Source organism: Castor canadensis, chromosome 5 (genome assembly GCF_047511655.1).
Source record: "Castor canadensis chromosome 5, mCasCan1.hap1v2, whole genome shotgun sequence".
In the NCBI taxonomy this organism is placed as follows: domain Eukaryota; kingdom Metazoa; phylum Chordata; class Mammalia; order Rodentia; family Castoridae; genus Castor; species Castor canadensis.
The window spans coordinates 57,387,728-57,409,549 of record NC_133390.1 but is presented as its reverse complement, the minus strand read 5'-3'; the positions used below and the strand labels follow the sequence as shown (position 1 = coordinate 57,409,549).

Here is a 21,822-nt window from a genome sequence, read left to right as displayed (position 1 = left end):
TCCTGAAGGCAGAAATTTGGAGATTGTAGGCTACCAAAGTCAGACTCTGCTAATTTTGTGCTCTGTGTTCTACCAAATAGTAAGAAGTCTTAGATCACAAAGTCTAATTCAGGGTGGCACATGTTTATGGATTATTCTTTAAAATGAATATCTATTTACATAACAGACATCAGTTTTAATGAACATACTCTTATTAGTTAAGAAAGTAGGTAATACTTTATAACCAATAAAACAATCTCTAATTGAGTGATACTGAAGCTATATTCTTGTAAAGAAGAGATTAAGTAGATACAATAAGCTGCCTTTCTAAAGCATTTTTGTATGCATATCCCTCCTGAAGAAAAGCCTGAACAGTATAGCTGCTTTTCATTTTATGTGAGTCTTTCCCCTCTATAAACATATCCCCAATGTCACATATTGTCTCAGCGGCAAAATTTACAAAGCATTATTTAATTCCATTTAGTTAATTCAGTGCAACTTTTATTAAGCAGATCTAGACTCTAGGAATCCTAAGTGCCCCTCACTGAGCCTTCTATTCATATGCTGTGGCATCTCCCAGGCAAGGCAGCAAATAGAAAATTGAAATTTAGAATAGAAAACCATTTCCTTGAAAGGCTGGTGTGCAGTGAGGCACAACTGTTTGCCCTGTCCTCTGCCATTTGGGCATGGCTCCTGAAAATTCGAAAATTCATCTCTGCTTTGGAAGAGTGACATGTGGTCTCTAGACAGATTTTTCCTGGTAATTTTTCTACACTCCAACATGAATCCAACATAGGGAACAGTTTTAAAAGTAGAATCAGGTTTCACTTTATCTTACAAAAAATGATACTCTTATTTTAGAGAAAGATACATGGTTCTAATTTATCCTCGGTTTGTTCATTCTGCACTCTCAATGTGGCAGCTCTACAAAAGGAGTGTTATCACTCAGTGTAAAAGCTTCTATTTGATGATCAACTGTATTCTAATTTCACCATTAGAATCACCAATTTTTCTACTACTTTTCATAATGGGTTTGATTAAAATTAAAATGATTAAAACTAAAACATATTACGGTTCTACTGACTCAAATATCCTTATTAAAGAAAGAGAGTTGCCAGAGTTTCCCTTGATGTCAAATCAGTAGATTCAGGTAAGGAGACCAAATATCTCACCTAGAAAGCAACCTTCATTGTGCACTCTGCATGACTCTCCAGTTAGTACTAAAATACATTTAAATAAAAAATTTTAGCTATTAACTAAAAAGTGAGCTGAATTCAGGCATACTCATAGTGCTTCAAATGCCCTGTGGTGATTATTTCCACCAAGTTAGCATACAATGACATTCTTTCCCACAATCCAGTGGGGTGGCAGTTCTAACTTCCCACTATGCCCAAACCCTCTCTTCCCACCCTTGAGGCTCATATTAGGCACAGTGGTAAGCAGAAATTAAAGATGCCCATCCCCAAAAATCACCAAAATATATGGGCTTTTCTCACCTGAAACCCTGAAACAATGAAAATAAAATCTTCTAGGATTATATTTTTTTCAATACAAGACTGTGGGCCATGAGTAAAGTATCTTTGCTTGAAGAAATATTGCACACAGATTCCCCTACTGTCTCAAGGGCTAAAAGTCACAGAGAAATCACTCTGATTAATCATCCCTTTGTTCTGTGAAAATTGCAGTTGATTAATCATATTTTGTGAGGAGCTCAGTCCAGGACAGAGAAAGTCTTTCACTCTGGACCAAATAACTTCGAAGTCTTGGTTCAGTACAGATCATTTGACAAGTTGACCTGAGAAATGTGTCATTTTGAATTTTATAAAAACAATAAAATAACAAAATAGGAAAGGAGACATCAATGAAGATAAAATTGTCAAACAAATTTAATACTTAAGAGGGAATAAAAATTATAATACTGATAACATTGGAAATACCTTTTTTGTTTTGAAAAGTGATTAGATATTTGTGCTGTAGAGTTTTGTAAAAGAAAAGCTTTACTGGAACTGTTTCAGATTCTTACTACAGGTTAGTTTAGGGCTTCAAGGAGGGTTCTAAACTGGACCAGCTAGGGAAGTAATGTACCTGGTTTTAATTCCTGCAACCTGACAGTGGCACTGTGGAATGTTGCTCCCTTTTTATAGTCTTTTAAACTCAATTTTCTTCATTGAATCTCAAATGCTGCTGCTCTCCAGGGTTCCCTTCTTACTATACCACCTCCCCAGTGGTCTCTGTCACTTATATGGGATCAACCACTTCTCTATTTAGACAAAGTCTCTTTTCCTGCACATAAATCATATACCCCCAACTGTGTGCAGGTAATCCTCCTCTGGCCTGAGCTCTCCTAGAACAGGGACTCTGCAGGGTGTTCTCAGCCTGCCCATCAAGCTACAGCTCCACCTTGTTCTTCTTGTTCTGTATCTCTCTCTGTAGGCTGAACTCTATGTCTTCCATGGTTTCTTCCTGGCTCTAGATCCATCTACTTTCCAATCTACCCACAGGAGACTGATGCCACATCAAAACTTCTAAAATGCAAATCCAGGATCTTTCTCAGTCTTCAAAGTCTTCTTTGGCTCTATCCTACAGGACACATTTCAATCTCTTTAAAAATGTATAGATGGTTTTTCATCATTTTTTTTAACTCTGCTCTTCAGGTTCATCTCCTTCTAGTTTTATCCTCAACTACCTGATACTTCTACAAATCTTGACAGTTTTACTCCTTTGTGAGGCTTTTGTACATAGAGGCTTCCCTTAGTGTCCCTGAGAGACTGATTACATGCCTGCTCTCTCCTATGACACCCAAATGTTTGGATGGCTCAAGTCTCTATACAAAATGGTATAAATTTATATATGACTTACACACATCCTCCATTATAACTTAAGTCAGATGATTACATTTAAGGTATAATACAACATGAATTCTTTGTAACTCGTTATGTTTTATTGCTTAGAGAATCACGACAAGATTATAGATGCATTTTTTTCTGAATATTTTTGATATGTGATTGATTGAATCTATCTATGAATAAACCACCAACACAGAGAGCTGAATGTACTGGACTTTTCACCTGGAGTAGTGCATATGTTCTCCTGTAATCTCCTACTTCTCTTTCAAAATTCTCCCTTTATGCAACTTCCTTAGACAATCCCATTTGTGCACAACCACAGTGAATAGAATTAATCATTCTTTTTGTATGATACATTCCCAGTTTAGTCTTATTTTTCCATGTTGATACTATATGCCATGGATCCAGAAACACAGGAAAGTCCACATTCTTAAATTCACAATCTGAGCTAAACAAATCTTGACACGGAAGAGATTCTCAATAAGATAAAACTGTTCTGCATTTAAGGAACTGATGGCACTTTGGGCTACCTAATTCTTAATAAAAGTGAGAAATTATTATTTATCTAAAATTTAATATTACCACTTTCAATCCATTTCCATATTTCTATTGCTGTCTGGCTAACAGAAAACAAACACCAGGTGCTCATGTCTTTAACACTGGAATTATGGAGGTAGCTTCCAAAGATGGACTAGAGACAATCCACAAAAGCAGTTTGGATCATTGGCTACCAGCCAGATGCTGAGATGGCCATGTCAAAACACCAGACAACCAGGGACAGAAGGAGAACTGATTTCCCAGTGCTAAGCCAATGTTTATGGTTAATCAAAGACCTAGAAGAGGAAATGGGGAAAAGGAAAAACCTAGGGAAACTTCAAAGGAATCACCTACTGGCTTCTCTACCTTTCTTTTCCAGCTGGTGGATGAATGGTCTGTGGTTAAGATAATCACCATCTAAAAATATGTTAATGTTACCAAACGTTTTTCTACCATGGACTACAAAACATAGACATTATGGTTAGACAAGATTTTAATACTCCTCCAAATCTTACTCAAAAATAGCAGTTTACCTTTCTGAGTTTCTTTATTGGTAAGACAGAATAATAGCAATCAGCACTCACTTTCATTGGAGGATAAACTAAAAAAAATGTAATATGCCAAGCATAATTTCTAATGCATAATAAACATTACATTCATAGTCAAAAAAAAAACCACTGGAATTATGTACAGGTAGTCAATCACCTACAATTTTAGTATTTTGCTGCTCAATATTTTGAGAATGTGAAACCCCGGTAAAGGCTGAAAAGAAAAATTATCCTCCTCTCTTCCCATATAAGAGACATTCACAGAAATTTTTTGATTTGTTACTAATAAGACACAAAGCAATAATTTTTCTTGCAATTGGATAGGAAGGATCAAATTAACTTTTCTTCTTCTTTACTGTTTTCTTAGGCAGTAGTAACTTTATACACAAAGACATTGGTCAATTTGTGTTTGTTCAAATAAATAAGAAGGATTAAAAACTGAACATGTCCTGATAGATATAGCTAATGAAGATTAATGGACTAATGCTGTGTAAAGAGACTAAACACCATGGCAGCACACTCCTATAATTCCAGTTACTCAGGAGGCCAAAGCAAGAGGATCATGAGTTCAGGGCAACTTGCACAATCTAGCAAGACCCTGCTTCAAAAAACAGAAAGAAGCAACAACAAAAGACTAAACACAAGCAACAATACTAATTTTTTGAGATATTGAGAAAAATCAGAGGTTCTGACCTAGGAGATAAGGATTCCTCCTTCAACTCTGACCTTGCATTCTAAAGTGCAATGCTGGTGGAAAATCTTGTTTGGAGGATGAACCAAGTCTATTATGGATAGATTTGGTGCTTTCCATTTCACAAATATTTTCACTCAATGCTTAAACACCTAGCTAGGTATGAATTACTTTCATTTGATCAATGGGGAACTAATGCACCTAATTAAAAATGATTGCTTAAGGTAATGCTGCCAGTCAGGATTAGCACTGCCACAGGAGGATTTTCTTTCTTTCCTTGTAAGTCAATCCCTGGTACCTCCCAACCTCTGACGTAACACTTGTACATCGAAAATCCTATGGAGCCTACTGTCCAGTGTCCATCACACCCTATCCATGTCTGCTTCAGCAATTGAATTTTCAGTAGCACATTCATAAGATGAATTTGATACTAATATTCATTGTGCTGTTGGTATAAAAATGACCCTAAATACTCAATTTCTTCTATATTGATATCAGAGACAGAAGCATTGTCCATTTTCCATGTGATATGTGGTTGAGAATAAATACTTAGCACACTGCATAGCAGGAAGCTGTTTGTGTTCTTCTTTTTAGATTTCATCGCAGGTGTGCAGAAAGCTATGCAGGAGAAAGAGGGAACCATTAAGAACTGTCTCCATTAGCTTCTTTCTTGGCCATCTGTTCAGAATACTTCTTAATGCCCATGAAATGAAAAGCTAAATTTATGGGTAACACTCAACAGAGTTAACTGAAAGGAAAATCAAAATAAAAACTCCACAGAATCTAAAATAGAGCATATTTATCCAGAATGAATAAAAAAGAACATGCATGGATACATAGCAAATAATAATTTCTATTCTCTAGAAATATAGCTGGGACAAAAATCATGTTATCTCACTGAGCAAACAAAATGTAGGTGTCAAAGTCTATAAACTAAGAGTTCATGCATAATCTGAACTGATCAGATACTGACTTAGCCTATTTGTTTGTACACTATTCTTGGGTTTCTGAGTCAAAATGTAAAGTAGCTAAATGAGGCAAAGTGAGAACAAGTGCCAGATAAAGCAATCCATTAAAAAAATCTCCAAATACATATATAAATATATATGTATACATATATATATATTTCCATACATTAGTGTGAATATATTCATATGTTAATATACTGTGTATCACCTGTGTTTTATATATATATATATGTATATATACGTATAAATAATATATATGTAATCCTATGTTAATAATCAACAGCCTAGTCATCATCAGACCATATCATCAAGAACACTTGGTAGTCTGATTATTGAAATAATCCATGAAGCATGCATCACTAAATATATGCTTGGATGTTAACTCTGAAGAGAAGGTTTCACATCTGGAGCTGCTGCTTGCTATATAATAGTTGCTGAAAAATGGCTGTTGATAAATAAAGTTTTGTCATTAATTCCTTGGTGGTTCTTCAGATAATGATTGTTATTTATAAAGCTTTCCACAATGGAAAGGTACTGCTTTTGTAGTAAAATATATTAAAATTAATTCAATTTAAAATGACAGTGATGTTAATTATGGTGTTATTTACAATCATTCCTTATAATGAATACTGGGAATTTATTCTAAATGTCCCAAAATACTGCAGTCCAAAAGGCAGGCATTAAAATTCACAGTTTACAAAGAGCTTTTCAAAAACTCAAAAAAGCAAGAAAAATATAGCTGACAAAACATTTATACATAGTATATAGTATCAAGTAATTAAAATATAACTGATTTTCACTGTGATGAGATTATAGTTTTTATTCTTTAAGAAATAGCTTGTTCAAGGAATAGCATTTAATTGGTTTTAAAACTTCTCAAAAAATTTACAGAAGCTCTGCTATTACAAGTGTGTATTCTAAATCTGTGGTGGCATATGAGATTTTAGAATGATTAAAATTATCTTAAAAAAAGCAAAATTAGATTGCTTTATTAAATTATATCAAAATAAAGCCTGGTAGATTAATAATTTATAGTTTCACATTTACATTTTAAATGCCAGAAGAAAATAATTGGATATACAACCTTGGAAGAGGGCCTTTTCAACATGACTACACATTTTCTATTGTAGGTAAATCAGCATAAAAACTGGCAAATCAAAAACCCAATGCAAACATTAAATTATAAAAGAGAAAAAAATTGCAATATGACAAAGTTTTCACTCTATTAACTTCCATCCCTCTCAGAGATATAGCTCTGGTAAAGTGAAAAATGTAAAATAATTTGTTATCAAAATAATACCTTTGCATTTTTACTACAGATGTTTCTGAATGTATAATGTGTGTGAGGATATTTGTCAGAATAATTATCTGTGACTAGTAAGAATGCAGGTAATTACTAAACTCATTTTTCTGCTAAGACAATATGCCAATATATAAAACTTTTGCCTTTATAGACCACTAAAAAAATAAAACATAAAATTTAATCCAAGGAAAATTTTATTCAGACCACCATGTTTCAATGTAACTTTATCCATGTTCACTGTCCCAAAGTGGGACAAATCACTATAGGTTCTCCTTCTGACTCTGAATATTTGGTACTGTCTCTTGAAATTTCCAGCATCCACTTTTCCAATCTCCATTTCAGCTGATGTTCTTACCTCATTAGTTTTTTTTTTATTGGTATTCCCTTATTCTCTTACAACAAATCCTCCCAACTCACTAACAGATGTGTCTACTCTTTTTGTTTTCCCTTCTGCTCTTACCCAAGGCAAAACTCTCCAGTATAACCCACACCTCTTTAAATTCAAGAACTATGTCTCTGACATTATATCCTATCTCTGCTACATCAGGTTCACTTTCTCTCTATTAGATCATCTCCATAAACATAAATGACATGAATATATATATATACATATATGCATATACATACCAAAGATGCCACCAGAAATTGTTAGAATAAACAAATTCAGTAAGGCTATAGGACATAAAATCCACATACAAAATTCAGAAGCAAAGTTGCTGAGAAAGAAATGAAGGAAGAAGTGCCATTTACAATACCTACAAAATAAAATATTATACTTAGGAATAAATTTATCCAAGAAGTGAATGACCTCCGCAATGCAACTTGTAAAACACTGATGATAGAAATTGAAGAGGACACACATACAAAAAGTGGAAAGACATCCTGTGATCATGGATTTCATGGATTGAAAGAATCATTATTGTAAGAAGTCCATACTACACAGAGTGATCTACAGATCCAGTGCAATCCCTATCAAAATACCAAAGACTTTCTTCATAGAAATAAAATACTATTAAAATTTGTATTGAACCTTTAATAGCCAAAGCAATCCTGAGCATAAAGAACCAAAACTGAAGAAAATACAATACCTGACTTCAACACATACTAAAAAGCCAAATAGCATCTTGCTGGCATAAAAACAGACACAAAAGACTTCAAAAATTATATGATCTAGCAGTCCCACTACTATATGCAAAGGAATTGAAATAAGTACATGTACTTACATGTTTATTGCAACACTGTTCACCAGTATCAATGGATGAATTGATAAAGAAAATGTAGCATATATACACAATAAAATATTATTCAGTCATAGGAAAGAATGAAATTTTGTCATTTACAGTAACATGGATAGAATTAATGGACATTTTAAGTGAAGTAAGTGAGGGACAGAAAAACAAATATTGTGTACACTTATTTATATGTGGATATTAAAAAGTGGATTTCATAGAAGTAGAGAATGGAATAGAGGTTTCCAGAACTTAGGAAAAAGGCAAATGGATAGAGGATGGTTAATAAGTATAGGGATGAAGTTGTATAGGAGGAGTAACTTTATCACTAACACAGCAGGATGACTATGGTGGACAACAAAGAATTGATAAATGTCTAAGGTGACAGATATGCCAATTATATTGATCTAGTCATTACATATTTTATACACATACTGAAATCTCACACTGTACCCCACCAGACAATAATATATGTCAATTAAAAATAAAATATATTTTTAAAAAGGAAGTTATAGAGGCTATATAACAAAGTCAAATTCTATTATCAGTCACCAAGAACTGAAGTTCTAAAATAAACATGATATTTCCTTGAAAGTATGATACAAATTTAATGGGAAATTTCCTGACTTTGAGTTTTGCATTAATTTTTAGAAATGTATACTATAAAATTCACTCACAGCCAAGCAGAAAACATTGAATTTTTCTTTCATTAATGTGTAACTTTTGATCATTTTGATAGGTGGAAGAGTTTGCTTTACTTCATAAATAAAGAATGGATGTTGTTTTTAGAAAAGAGGAGATATGTAAATCATATTGTAGGAATCATCTTTAGCTTAGGTAAGAGCACACTAGCTTTAGGCACTGTTAAAGCATCTATCTATATATTTAAAATAAGAAATTATGCAAAAACCTCTTATTTCAAAGTTATCAGATTAAATACATAGATTTAAAACAATGAAGCTAATTACAAATCTATTCAGAATTGGTTTTAAAAGTAGTAAAAGCTTACACTTTAACAAAAGGGACAGACTTGGAAGTTCATTTCCGATCTCCTGGAAGTTCATTTCCGATCTCCTTAGGAGCACTTGTATACAAAAACTGTACAAGAACAGCAAATACCAAACACATAGATCTCTGCAAAAAAGCTCCACCATAGGAGCAATGGAAAATTAAAAATCTTACACTATTTATTAAAGTGACTCTTTCAAAGATCTCTCCTTTTACTTATAATAAAAAGTACACTTTTGAATACATAAAACCACGTGTTTTTAAATAGCTTTATAATATGAACTTTTCACTAATTTATGTGGTTTCTGCCCTCTTTAATTACCCTCATTCTAATTGTATTTTCTAAGTTTTACAATTATAATACATTTCTTTGGCCCTAAATTGGAAGAATCAACTAAAATAATTTTCCATTTTATATATCTAAAATTCTTGGCAGAGGAAAACAAAAATAGGACTGACTTACCCATCCATCTCATGTAAACTAGTCCAAACAATTCAGCCAGAGCTATGATACTCAAACCTGAAATTAGAAGAGAGCCATGTGCTGCTTCACACACTGCAAAACAAATATCAGAAATGCACATGCAATTACCCAATTTTTAAATAATGAGAGCATTTTTCTAATGATAAAGAGATGAAAATTATCTACATGTGTTCATTATTGTTAACTTAGTTAATAACTCCACATTATTATAAAAAACTATATCTTATTTGCATAATACATACCTTATCATATGAAGTCTGATGGAAAATGCTGTGTAAAGTGTAAGACTTCAATCGATTGGATATTCATTACTTTAAATTTTCTTCTACAAACATAGTATAATAGTTTTGCTGCCATAAAAATGAGTCTACAAGCCATATACAGACAGTACTCTTGCACCAATGGGGAAAACACTATCCCCACTGTGGGGGAAAGGAATGAGAGGTTAAAAAAATCTCACATCAAATGCACCAAATGTAGAGCACTAGGAACTATCATTCATTGGTAGTAGTACTGCAAAATGGTGCAGCCATTTTCATACAAGGCATCTGGCAATTTAATACAAAGCTGAAAATACACTTTATACAACCCAGAAATTTACTCCTTGTAATTTACACAAGTGGAGTTGAAAATTTATGTCCACACAAAAACAGGCACATTTATATTTATAGAAGTTTTATTCACAGCTACAAAAAAACTGAAAGAATACAGGATGTTCCTCAATACAGGATGTATAAACGATTGTGGCACATCCACACAATAAAATATTATTCAGTACTAAATATTTTTCAGCAGTGAGACATGAAAAGACATGGGGGAAACTTAGATGTCTATTTCCAAGTGAAAGAAGTACACAGGAAAAAGCTATATACTATAATTACAACTCTAAGAAATTCCAGAAAATGAAAAACTATGGAGATAATAAAAAGATCAATGTTGCAAAGGATTTGAGGGGGGAGAAAGAAATGAATAGGTGGAGCAAAGGGCATTTTTAGGACAGAAAAGCTATTCTGCATGATATCATAAGAAGAATATCAAGAATATCAAGAAGGGCTACATCTTGTCATAGGCATAGGATAAACCCTAATGTAAGCTATAAGCTGTGGTGGTGATGATGTGTCAACATCAGTTCATTGACTGTAGCAAATGTACCGGTCTGATGGGTTCATTGTGTGGCAATCTGTGGCTGTGTGGAATATAAGGAAGAGACAGAAATATATAAGAATTCTACTTTACACTCAGTTTTGCTATGAATATAAAACAACTCTAAAAAGATAAAAGTCTATGTGTTAAAAGAAAGAAAGAAAGAAAGCAAAAAAGCTCTATCCAAGAGAAATCCAAATCAATATTACAGAAAAATGTGACTCTTACCAGACCCAGAAAAATATTGTCCAGACATAGCAAGTGCAGAGCCCAACAAATGAAGGACTGTTGACATGACCACGCCACAGAAATTCCATCCAACACCTGGGGGAAGGAAGAATGCTGAGAATACTGATGAAGTATTCACTTCTAATTGCATTTGGTGAAATCAAGAGTAAGATCCAATGACCCAAGACCTACTAAAATTCCTTGTCAGTTAGCAGATGTTTTCTAGTGATCTAGCTCTTCCATACAAGTGTCAGGTGCAGATTAACACGTTCAGCAGTCTTTTACTGTCACAGTCATCTGAGTGACACTGGCAGCTTTTATCCCTAATCTTAGAACAATGCTGCTTTGAACACATTTGTACATTTTACTTCATGAGTGGTTATTATGCATGGATTCTACACATGAACACAAAACTGGTCCGGTGCAGAGAACTACTGTGCAAATGTCATTGTAAACATAATGATCTTGCCTTGTCCATCTAGATGACTGTGATCTTAAGAATTGATAGAGTGGCTAAATGTGTTAAATGTGACTTTTTAATAACAATAACAAAATTATGTGATTTAAGATGCAAAGAAAATGATATTTACTGTAGTTTGGATATTCATCTTATCTTTTAAAGACTAGAATGTAAAGATTGCCAATAACTAAAAAAAAAGGGGTTCAAATATTTGTGATTTATAATGTAATCTTTTAGAACTAGTCTTTATAAATGCAGAGACAGGCAAACAAAGAGAAACGGTGTGTTCAAAATCTACTTAAGGTATAAAATCCCCCTCAAATTTAGAATGTGAAAATAATAATCTTTAAAATATTACATAGCAGAGGACAAGAGGTAGGGCTCGAGCAGTAGAGCTCCTGCTTTGCAAGCAGGAAGCCCTGAATTCAAACCCCAATACCCCCAAAAAAACAAAAAAATAAAAAGAAGAAGAAGAAGAAAGAAAGATATTATATACCATAATTTGAAATTATGCTAACTGGCATCCAATACAGGTTGAGCATCCCTAATCTGAAAATCTGACATTCAATGCTCAAAAGTTTCAAAAATTTTGAAGGCATTAGACCTTAGATTTTATCATTAGGGTTTCTCAAACTGGAATGTCTATGCAAATATTCTACAATCTGAGAAACTAAAAAATGAAACATTCAGGTTCCAAGCAAGTCAAATAAGAGATACTTAACATGTACAAATGAAAATAACTTTTTACAAAATAACCTAATGATTTAGAGACTTAAAATAACCTTAGAATTAATCTACATGGGAAAATGTAATAAGAAAAGCCTGGAAAACCTTTGAATAAACCAATTTTTATTGGTTTTTATAAAACAAAAAAAATTTCACCAGAAGTACTGTTTTTTAAATTAAAAAGTAGACAAAATCATGCTGAAACATCAAATACTCACGTGGCTTAAATTTATAGTTCTGAACGAATATATAAATCATTAAAGGAATCACAAGGCTACGGAGTCCATTATTTTTCTTTTTTGAATATTCCCCTATTAATAAATAAAAATATTTAGAGAGAGGATCCAAAATGTGAACTGGGACACAGACGCAGACTGCATGAGCTCCGTGAATCAGGGACCTTGCTGAGATGCTGCAGACATATTTGGTTGAGGTAAAGCACAAAAGAGACCTGCAACTTCAGCACCCTGAACCCCTAGCCCATGGAAGGCTTCTCCACACCACAATAAACTGAAAGAACAGGTGGGCAGCCACCCTCCACGCCACCACCATCCACCTTCAGGCCTGTCAGGCTGCCCCACCGCCCACCCACCAGCCTGCTAGCCACCATCTCCAAACATGCTTGGGAGACCTTCAGCAGACCAAACAAAATACTTTCCTGCTGGAGCCACACTTGGCAGAAAAAAAAACAACAACAAGAAGAAACAAAACTCTGAAACCCTGAACCCCCAGCCCATAAAAAGTTTCTCCATGCCACGTTACACAGAAAACATGAGAGCTCCAGCACCACCAGACACCGGCTCCAAACTGCTTGGGAGACGCAGACCAACTGGTGAGCAAATAAGCAGACAAACAGGACTGGATGCTAAAGGAGTAACACCAGAGCTACTAAGACTGAAATTCTACTGTTCCTGAACCAGGGATTTTTTTTTCCTTTTCTTTAAGTGTTTGTTTGTCTTGTTTGCTGTTTGATTGTCCACCATCTCTCCCTGTTGATTTCTTTGGTTTTCCTTTTTTTTCTTTCTTTTTTTCTCTTTCTTTCATGATTTTGTTAGTTTTACTATTGTAAGCTAGCTAATACTAAATTACACATAGACCAGGGACAGAAACAGTACCAAGTGATATAATGGGAAGATGAAAAATGAATGGAAACCATTCTTCCCCCCTGCCCCAAAATAAAGTAGTACAAGATTCAAAGGGAAATGAAGAAAACAGATACCCAGATGCAGACTGCAACAAAACAAAGATAAACTATGCCAAGGAACTCAATGAAGCTCACAAGAACACTCTGAAAGAAGAAATCCTGCAAGTAATCACTGAGAATTTCATAGAGATGTTACTAGACATGGTCAACCAAAACATACAGAGGCACTCAAGAAATTCCAAGACAACAAAAATATAGAATATGAGAAAACACAAAAGCAAATAAATGAACTCTCAGTGGCCCTAAAAAAACACCAAAGTGGAACAGAGAACACCATAAATAGAGAGCTAAACAAATTTAGGACAAAAAATTGACAATACTAAAGAGGAAGTGACCCATGATATGGAAAACCTCAAAAAAAAGTATGAGACAGAAATACAAAACAAAATCGAAAACCACTCCAGCAGACTAGGACAAGCAGAACACAGAATCTCAGAACTATAAGATGAAATCTTAATTAAAGGAAAAACTGAAGAACTGTTAGTCAGACAGCTCAAGACCTGTGAAAGGAATATGAAAGAATTCACTGACTCCATCAAAGAACCAAACCTGACATGGCCATTGAAGAAGGAGAAGAGGTCCAAGAAAAGGAATTTGTAATATATTCAACAAAATAATAACAGAAAATTTCCCAAATCTAGAGAAAACTGCCCATTCAGGTACAGGAAGCCTCCAGGACACCAAACCAGATTAAAAAGGAAGATGCAACAATCTGCTGCCTACAAGAGACCCACCTCATTGACAGAAACAAGCACTGGCTGAGGGTGAAAGGCTGGAAGAAGATTTGCCAAGCCAATGGCCTGTAAAAACAGGCGGGGTAGCAATACTTACCTTGGACAAAGTAGACTTCAAACTTACATTCATCAGATGGGATAAAGGACACTCCATACTAATAAAAGGGGAAATGCACCAAAAGGTAATAACAATTATCAACCTATATGCACCCAATGTCAATGCACCCAATTTCATCAAACATACTCTGAAGGACCTAAAAACATATATATAGACTCCAACACAGTGGTAGTGGGAGACTTTAATACCCTTCCTCACCAATAGATAGGCCATCCAAACAAGAACTCAGTAAAGAAATTCTAGAACTAAATCACATCACAGATCAAATGGACCTAACTGATGTCTACAGAATATTTCAACCAACTTCTGCACAATATACATTCTTCTCAGCAGCTCACAGAACCTTCTCCAGAATTGATCATATATTAGGACAGAAAGCAAGCCTCAACAAATATAAGAAAATAGAAATAATCCCATGTATTCTATCTGATCACAATGCATTAAAACTAGAAATCAACAACAAAAACAATAGTAAAAAAAACATGCAAACAATCAGAAGCTAAACAACTAATTGCTCAATGATCAATGGGTCCCTGATGAAATAAAAGAGAAAATTAGAAGGTTCCTGGAAGTTAATGAAAATAAAAACATGGGACACAGCAAAGGCAGTCCTGAGAGGAAAGTTTATAGCTATAAGTGTATATATTAAAAGGTCAGAAAGATCCCAAATCAATGACCTAATGTTACATCTCAAACTCCTAGAAAAACAAGAACAAGCAAATCTCAAAACAAGAAGAAGGAGAGAAATAATAAAAATAAGGTCTGAAATCAATGAAATAGAAACAAACAAACAAAAAAAACCATACAAAGAATTAATGAAACAAAAAGTTGGTTCTTTGAAAGAATAAAGAAGATTGACAGACCCCTTGCAAACCTGACTAAAATGAGGAGAGAAAAAACCCAAATCAGTAAAATCAGAAACGCAAAAGGGGAGGTAACAACAAACACCATGGAAATCCAGGAAGTCATCAGAGACTACTTTGAGAATATATATTCTAATTAATTTGAAAGTCTTGAGAAAGATTTCTAGATATTTACGACCATCCAAAACTGAACCAAGAGGATATTAATCTCCTGAATAGATCTATAACCCAAAATGAAATTGAAGCAGCAATAAAGAGTCTCCCAAAAATGGGAGGACCTGATGGATTCTCTGCTGAATTCTATCAGACACTTAAAAAAGAACTAATACCAACTCTCCTTAAACTGTTCCATGAAATAGAAAGGGAAGAAACATTGCTTAACTCATTTTATGAAGCCAGTATTACTCTAATCCCAAAGCGAGACAAAGACACCTCCAAAAAGGAGAACTATAGGTCAATTTCCTTAATGAACATCAATGCAAAATCCTCAATAAAATAATGGCAAACAAAATCCAACAACAAACACATCAGAAAATCATTCACCATGACCAAGTCAGCTTCATCCCAGGGATGAAGGGGTGGTTTAACATATGCAAATCTATAAATGTAATACAGCACATTAATAGAAGCAAAGACAAAAACCACTTGATCATCTCAATAGATACAGAAAAAGCCTTCGACAAGATCCAACACCACTCATGATAAAAGCTCTAAGAAAACTAGGAGTAGAAGGAATGTACCTCAACATTGTAAAGGCTATATATGACAGACCTATAACCAACATCATACTTAATGGTGAAAAACTGAAACCATTTCCCCTAAAATCAGGAACGAGATAAGGGTGTCCATTTTCCCACTCCTATTCAACATAGTAGTGGAATTCCTAGCCAGAGCAATTAGGCAAGAAGAAGAAATAAAAGGAATACAAATGGTAAAGAAATTGTCAAAATATCCCTATTTGCAGATGATATGATCCTATACCTTAAAGACCCAAAAAACTCTACTCCAAAACTCCTAGACACCATAAACAGCTATAGTAAGATAGCAGGATACAAAATCAACTTACAAAAATTATTAGCTTTTCTATACACCAACAGCAAACAAACTGAGAAGGAATATATGCAAACAATTTCATTTACAATAGCCTGAAAGAAAATCAAATACCTAGGAGTAAACTTAACAAAGGATGTGAATGACCTCTACAAGGAGAATTACAAATCCCCGAAGAAAGGGTCAAGGAAGACTACAGAAGGTGGAAAGATCTCCTGTGCTCATGGATTGGTAGAATAAACATAGTAAAAATGGCTATACTACCAAAAGCAATCTACATGTTTAATGCAATTCCCATCAAAATCCCAATGACGTTCATCACAGAGATTGAAAACTCTACCCTAAAGTTCATTTGGAAACACAAGAGACCACGAATAGGCAAGGCAATACTCAGCGAAAAGAGCAAGGCTGGAGGTATCACAATACTCGACTTCAAATTATATTACAAAGCAACAGCAATAAATACAGCATGGTATCGGAACAAAAACAGATATGAAGACCAATGAAACAGAATAGAGGACCTAGATATGAATCCACACAACTGTACCCACCTTATTTTTGACAAAGGTACCAAAAATATATGATGGAGAAAAGACAGCCTCTTCTACAAATGTTGCTGGGATAAGTGGTTATCCGTCTGCAAGAAACTGAAACTAGATTCATGTTTATCTCCCTGTACTAGTATCAACTCAAAATGGATCAAAGACCTTAATATCAGACCTGAAACTCTGAAGTTAGTACAGGTTAGAGCAGGGAAGACTCTGGAAGTAATAGGTATAGGCAAGGACTTCCTCAATAGAACCCCAGCAGCCCAGCAACTAAGAGAAAGAATGGACAAATGGGACTGCATAAAATTAAAAAGCTTCTGCACAACAAAGTAAGTGGTCTCTAAACTGAAGAAATCACCCACAGAGTGGGAGAAAATATTTGTTAGCTATATGTCAGACAGAAGATTGATAACCAGAATATACAGGGAACTTAAGAAACTAAACTCTCCCCGAATCAATGAACAAATAAAGAAATGGGCAACTGAACTAAACAGAACTTTCTCCAAAGAAGAAATTCAAATGGCCAAAAAAATACATGAAAAAATGCTCACCATCTCTAGCCATAAAGGAAATGCAAATCAAAACCACACTAAGAGTCTACCCACCTGTTAGAATAGCCATCATCAAAAACACCATCAACAACAGGTATTGGTGAAGATGTGGGGAAAAAGAACCCTCATACACTGCTGGTGGGAATGCAAGCTAGTACAACCATTCTGGAAAAAAATTTGGAGGCTTCTTAAAAATCTAAACATAGATCTACCATATGATCCAGCCATCCCACTCCTGGGGATATACACAAAGGAATGAGACATAGGTTATTCCAGAGGCACCTACACACCCATGTTTATTTCAGTGCTATTCACAATAGCCAAGCTATGGAAACAACCAAGATGCCCCACTACTGATGAATGGATCAAGAAAATGTGGTACTCATACACAATGGAATTTTACTCAGCCATGAAGAAGAATGAAATCTTATTATTCACAAGTAAGTGGATGGAATTTAAGAACATCATTCTAAGCAAGATTAGCCAGGCTCAGAAGACCAAAAATCATTATGTTCTCCCTCATATGCAGACTTTAGATCTAGGGAAAATACAGCAATGTTGTTGGACTTGGGTCACAAGACAAGAGGAGAGCACATATGGGAGGTATGGGGATAGGTAGAAAACCCAAAACATGAAAGCGTTTGATGTCCCCACTCCAGAGGAACTAATACAGAAACCTTAAAGTGACAGAGATTAACACGAGAAGGGGATCAGGAATCAGTGTAAAGATCAGTTAGAGTTGAATCAACATGGGTTGTAACACATTTGTACATGGAAGCAATGCTTGGAATCTCTCTGTATAGCTATTCTTAACTCAACTAGCAAAAATGCTTTGTGTCTGTTATTATGCTTATGTCTTCTCTTCAACAAAATTAGACATAAGAGCAGAACAGGTTCTGCCTTGAAGTGACAGGGGGTGGAGGCAGAAAGTGGGAGTGGGGGTCAGGAAGGAGAAATAACCCAAACAATGTATGCACATGTGAATAAATGAATTAAAAAATATATATTTAGAATATTTTCCTACATGCTTTTCTGCTCTTTGGAAAGTTGAAGTAATTAATTTATTCAATGTTTTACTCTCAATACTGCCCCTTTAAACTGTGAAATATTAAACTGCAAATATTTAAAAATAATCCCACCTAAGATTTATACAAAATGAGTGACCATTTTTTCAATGACTTAAGACTAAACTAAAAAATTTACATTTCAACATGTGGAATCCTTGAGTTAGCCTGTCTGCTTCCTAACCACCCACAGAATTCTATGAGAAGCTTTAGTCATTTCTTACGATTCCTTTCCTTTGTCTATTCAATCTGTCTCAAAGTCAAGTCATTGCTCTTTCAAGTTGTCTTCTGATTTCATTTCCTCTCCAGACCCTCACCAACTCCAGATGCAAACACAGCTGCCAAATTTATGTTTCTAAACATCACATCTCCTTAGGAAGCCTCAGTGGTACTCTACTCTACCACCCTAAGTCCTAGCCTGTCTTTGCTTTTAAGTCCATGTGCTCACTGTCCTTATTTCCCACTCTCAATTCCATCCCCCAGATGTAACTGCCACTTCCGACAGACATGGTTCTCGTGTTCATCCCTCTTCCACATCTTAGCCAGTGAAATCTGTCTCCATAATGGATTGGATGGTGGCCCTGAGGATATTCCCTTTCCCCATTCCCTAGAACCTGTGGATATTACCTTGTATGAAAAAAGAGTAAGTTACATTATAAGACAAAAAATAGGATTGTGTTAAGGATCTTGAAGGAAGAACAAATCCTGAATTAAGTGAATGGGCCCTGATTACAATGACAAGTGTCCTGGAAAAAAAAGGGAGAGGGAAATTTGACACAGACACACAAAGGAAGAGGAGAGGAGGAAGAAGCAGTGCCACCACAGAGGCAGAGACTGGAGCCATGATGCCTACAGAATGCCAAGGATTGCCTAAAAATACCAGCAGCAAGAAGAGGCAGGCAATGGATCCTCCCCTGGAGCCATCAGAAGGAGTGCAGCCCTGATGACACCCTGATTTCTGACTGATGCCTTCAGAGCAGTGACAGAATTTCTGTTGTTTGAAACTACCCCATTTTCTACAACTTGTTCCAACAGCCCTACTTCCATTAGCCAAACATCCCACAAAGTACCTGTAAAGCTTACCTGAAGAGAAAGTAGTGGCTCCAAAAATAACACTTACGGTGATCAGTATTGCAGTAACAAATAAAACAAATATTTTCTCATTGAGAAGATCAGGTGCACTTTTAATTACTTAAAAGAAAAAGAAAGAATTACATCAACTCAAAATCACAAGGGAAGCTATTTCTGAAACATATAAGGTGCAGAAACAAACTGACAACTCACTGTAATTTCACTGTAATTGAATAGTCTCTGGGGAATAACTCCTTCACATCATCAGGTCACCCCACATCTTTTTCATAAGCCAGTGGACAGGAAGGACATGGCATTATAAATGTGGATGCTGAGCTTTAAAGAATGAAGCTGTTTACCTCAGGCTTCCTTAGCTGAGGCATTATTAAACTTTTGGACTAGATAAGCTTTTCTGTGGGGGTTGCTGTGCATTATAGAATATTGAGCAGAATCCCTGGGCCCTACAGATGCCAGTCATGGTCAATCAAAACGCCCTTTGACTTTGTCAATGTCCCGAGGAACAAAACCCCAGATCAACAACAGAAGACTGATACAGATAATACTGATGGGAAACAACTGGTTAATTAGCAATACTAAGAAAAAGAGAACAAAGTTCCATCTTATACAAAATTAGCAAAACATATTCCCAGCTAGTCTGGAGGCAGAGATAGGAATTGCAGTGCGAAGCCAGTCTGGGCAGAGTTCACGAGAACTTCTCTTGAAAATACCCAACACAAAAAAAGGGCTGGCAGAGTGGCTCATGTGGTAGAGTGCCTGCTTAGTAGGCCAGAGGCCCTGAGTTCATATCCTACTACCACCCACTCAAATAGTAAAATGTTTGAATATTTTGTTTCCAGAACAGAAAATAGAGTAATCATTGAATAAGTCATTCCCTTGTGAAATCGTAGTGGAGAAAAATGCTTAAAATATTTAAAAAGAAAGAAATCAGAATCAACAGGATTCATCACACATTTGACTATTTCTAATGCTAGGTTTATCGTCAAGCACCTGCTACGTTCCCTGAATGTTATAAATAGCCATAAAAACATTTTCTTTTACTACTGCTTGACTTTTTTGTTTTGATTAATATTGAAATTAATTTTTCAACAAGAAGTTGTTAAAAAGTCACCTCAAACCAGACTGAGAAGCAGAGAGCAACAGGAAGTGTAACTGAAATTCTGTTGTGTGACTATCCGCCTACGCCTGGATATTCCATGCCAGTAATCAATGGGTGACTGTGGTGAGGGGAACTAGTCCAAACATTGTATTTTGCATTTAATTTTTCTTTCCTAAAATGATGAACAGCTTAAATATAGTAAAATCAACAAATAAACCCCTAAATGACCACCATAAAAATCTGTTTAAGGTAAACTGCAGGCACTTAAAGATTTGTTTTTACTCTCTACCTACCCATACTGTGGATTGATTATAGCCTCAACTTCAAGTCTAGTTAAAGGGAGACAGAAGCCTAAGCAACAATCCCTCCATCAAGCTGAGAAACTGACACTTCTGGTTATTCACAGTAACTAGAAAGTATCAATACACATGGCAAAGTTCCCAAGTTCTGATTTCATCTGTGACCTCCATCCAGCCCTAGAACTGCTGGGCCCTGACCCTGCCTCCTTGCAGCATTTACACAACTTCTCTGTCTTCTAGGTTCCAATACCAGCTACAGTGAAATTGAATGTATAGGTTACAAAATGCACAGACACAGAAAAATAAACTTTCTCTTGACATATGTCAGCTTTCCATTTTAACCCCACGTATATTGTTATCTAATAGAGCTTGAAAGTTCTGCAAAAGGTTGTAAAATAGAAGCTGCTTCAAATAAACCTGAAAAACTCTTAAGAGATTCTTCCAGATTTAAGTCAATACTGAAAACACCCGACAATGGCAACAACAGTTTTAAAAATAACCGCAAACACTACTATTGTCAGTGTTACAGCTTAAATTGGCCTCCTCCCTTTGAGCATACGTACAATGCCTAATGCAGGTAGTTTTAGTTCCAGTTGACTAGTTAAACTCCTAGTATTCAAGGTTACCTTAAACTTTGCTTTGAACTAAGCAGCCATTTCCAACAAATATATTAATGGGGCCTACTTAAGTTGTAGGCAATGAAAGAGTATCTCTATGCTTTCATTAGTAAACCTTCATGTAAAATTGTACACATTTATGGGGAGCCATGTGAAACTGATATGCATACACATTGTATAATGCTAAATCTGGGTGAGCATCTATCTTCTCTAATGTTCACCACTTCTTTGTAGTGAAAACATTTAGAAAACTTTCCTCTAGCTTTTCTTTGAACTATACAGTATGTTAGTCATTCTATTCTAGAAAAGAAATTCAGAACTCATTTTTCATCTACAACTGTTAACCCTTATTGACCAACATGCTCCTTCTCTCCCTCTTCCCTGTGCTCTTCAGCCTCTGGTAACCACTATTTTGCTCTCTGTTTCTAGGAGGTCC

At 35.3% G+C, this 21,822-nt stretch overlaps 1 protein-coding gene across 1 annotated transcript in view; it reads right to left on the bottom strand.

Annotated features, from left to right (window-relative positions):
- Positions 1-9,437: 9,437 nt before the first annotated feature.
- LOC141423237 (leukocyte surface antigen CD47-like) overlaps positions 9,438-21,822 on the bottom strand; it is a gene marked incomplete at its 5' end in the record, with an annotated part of 40,331 nt that continues 27,946 nt past the window's right edge. The window contains 4 exons of the mRNA XM_074073055.1: positions 9,438-9,665; positions 10,965-11,060; positions 12,369-12,461; positions 19,366-19,473. Coding sequence (XP_073929156.1) covers positions 9,439-9,665; positions 10,965-11,060; positions 12,369-12,461; positions 19,366-19,473 — 524 coding nt within the window. The remainder of the gene's footprint in view (positions 9,666-10,964; positions 11,061-12,368; positions 12,462-19,365; positions 19,474-21,822) is intronic.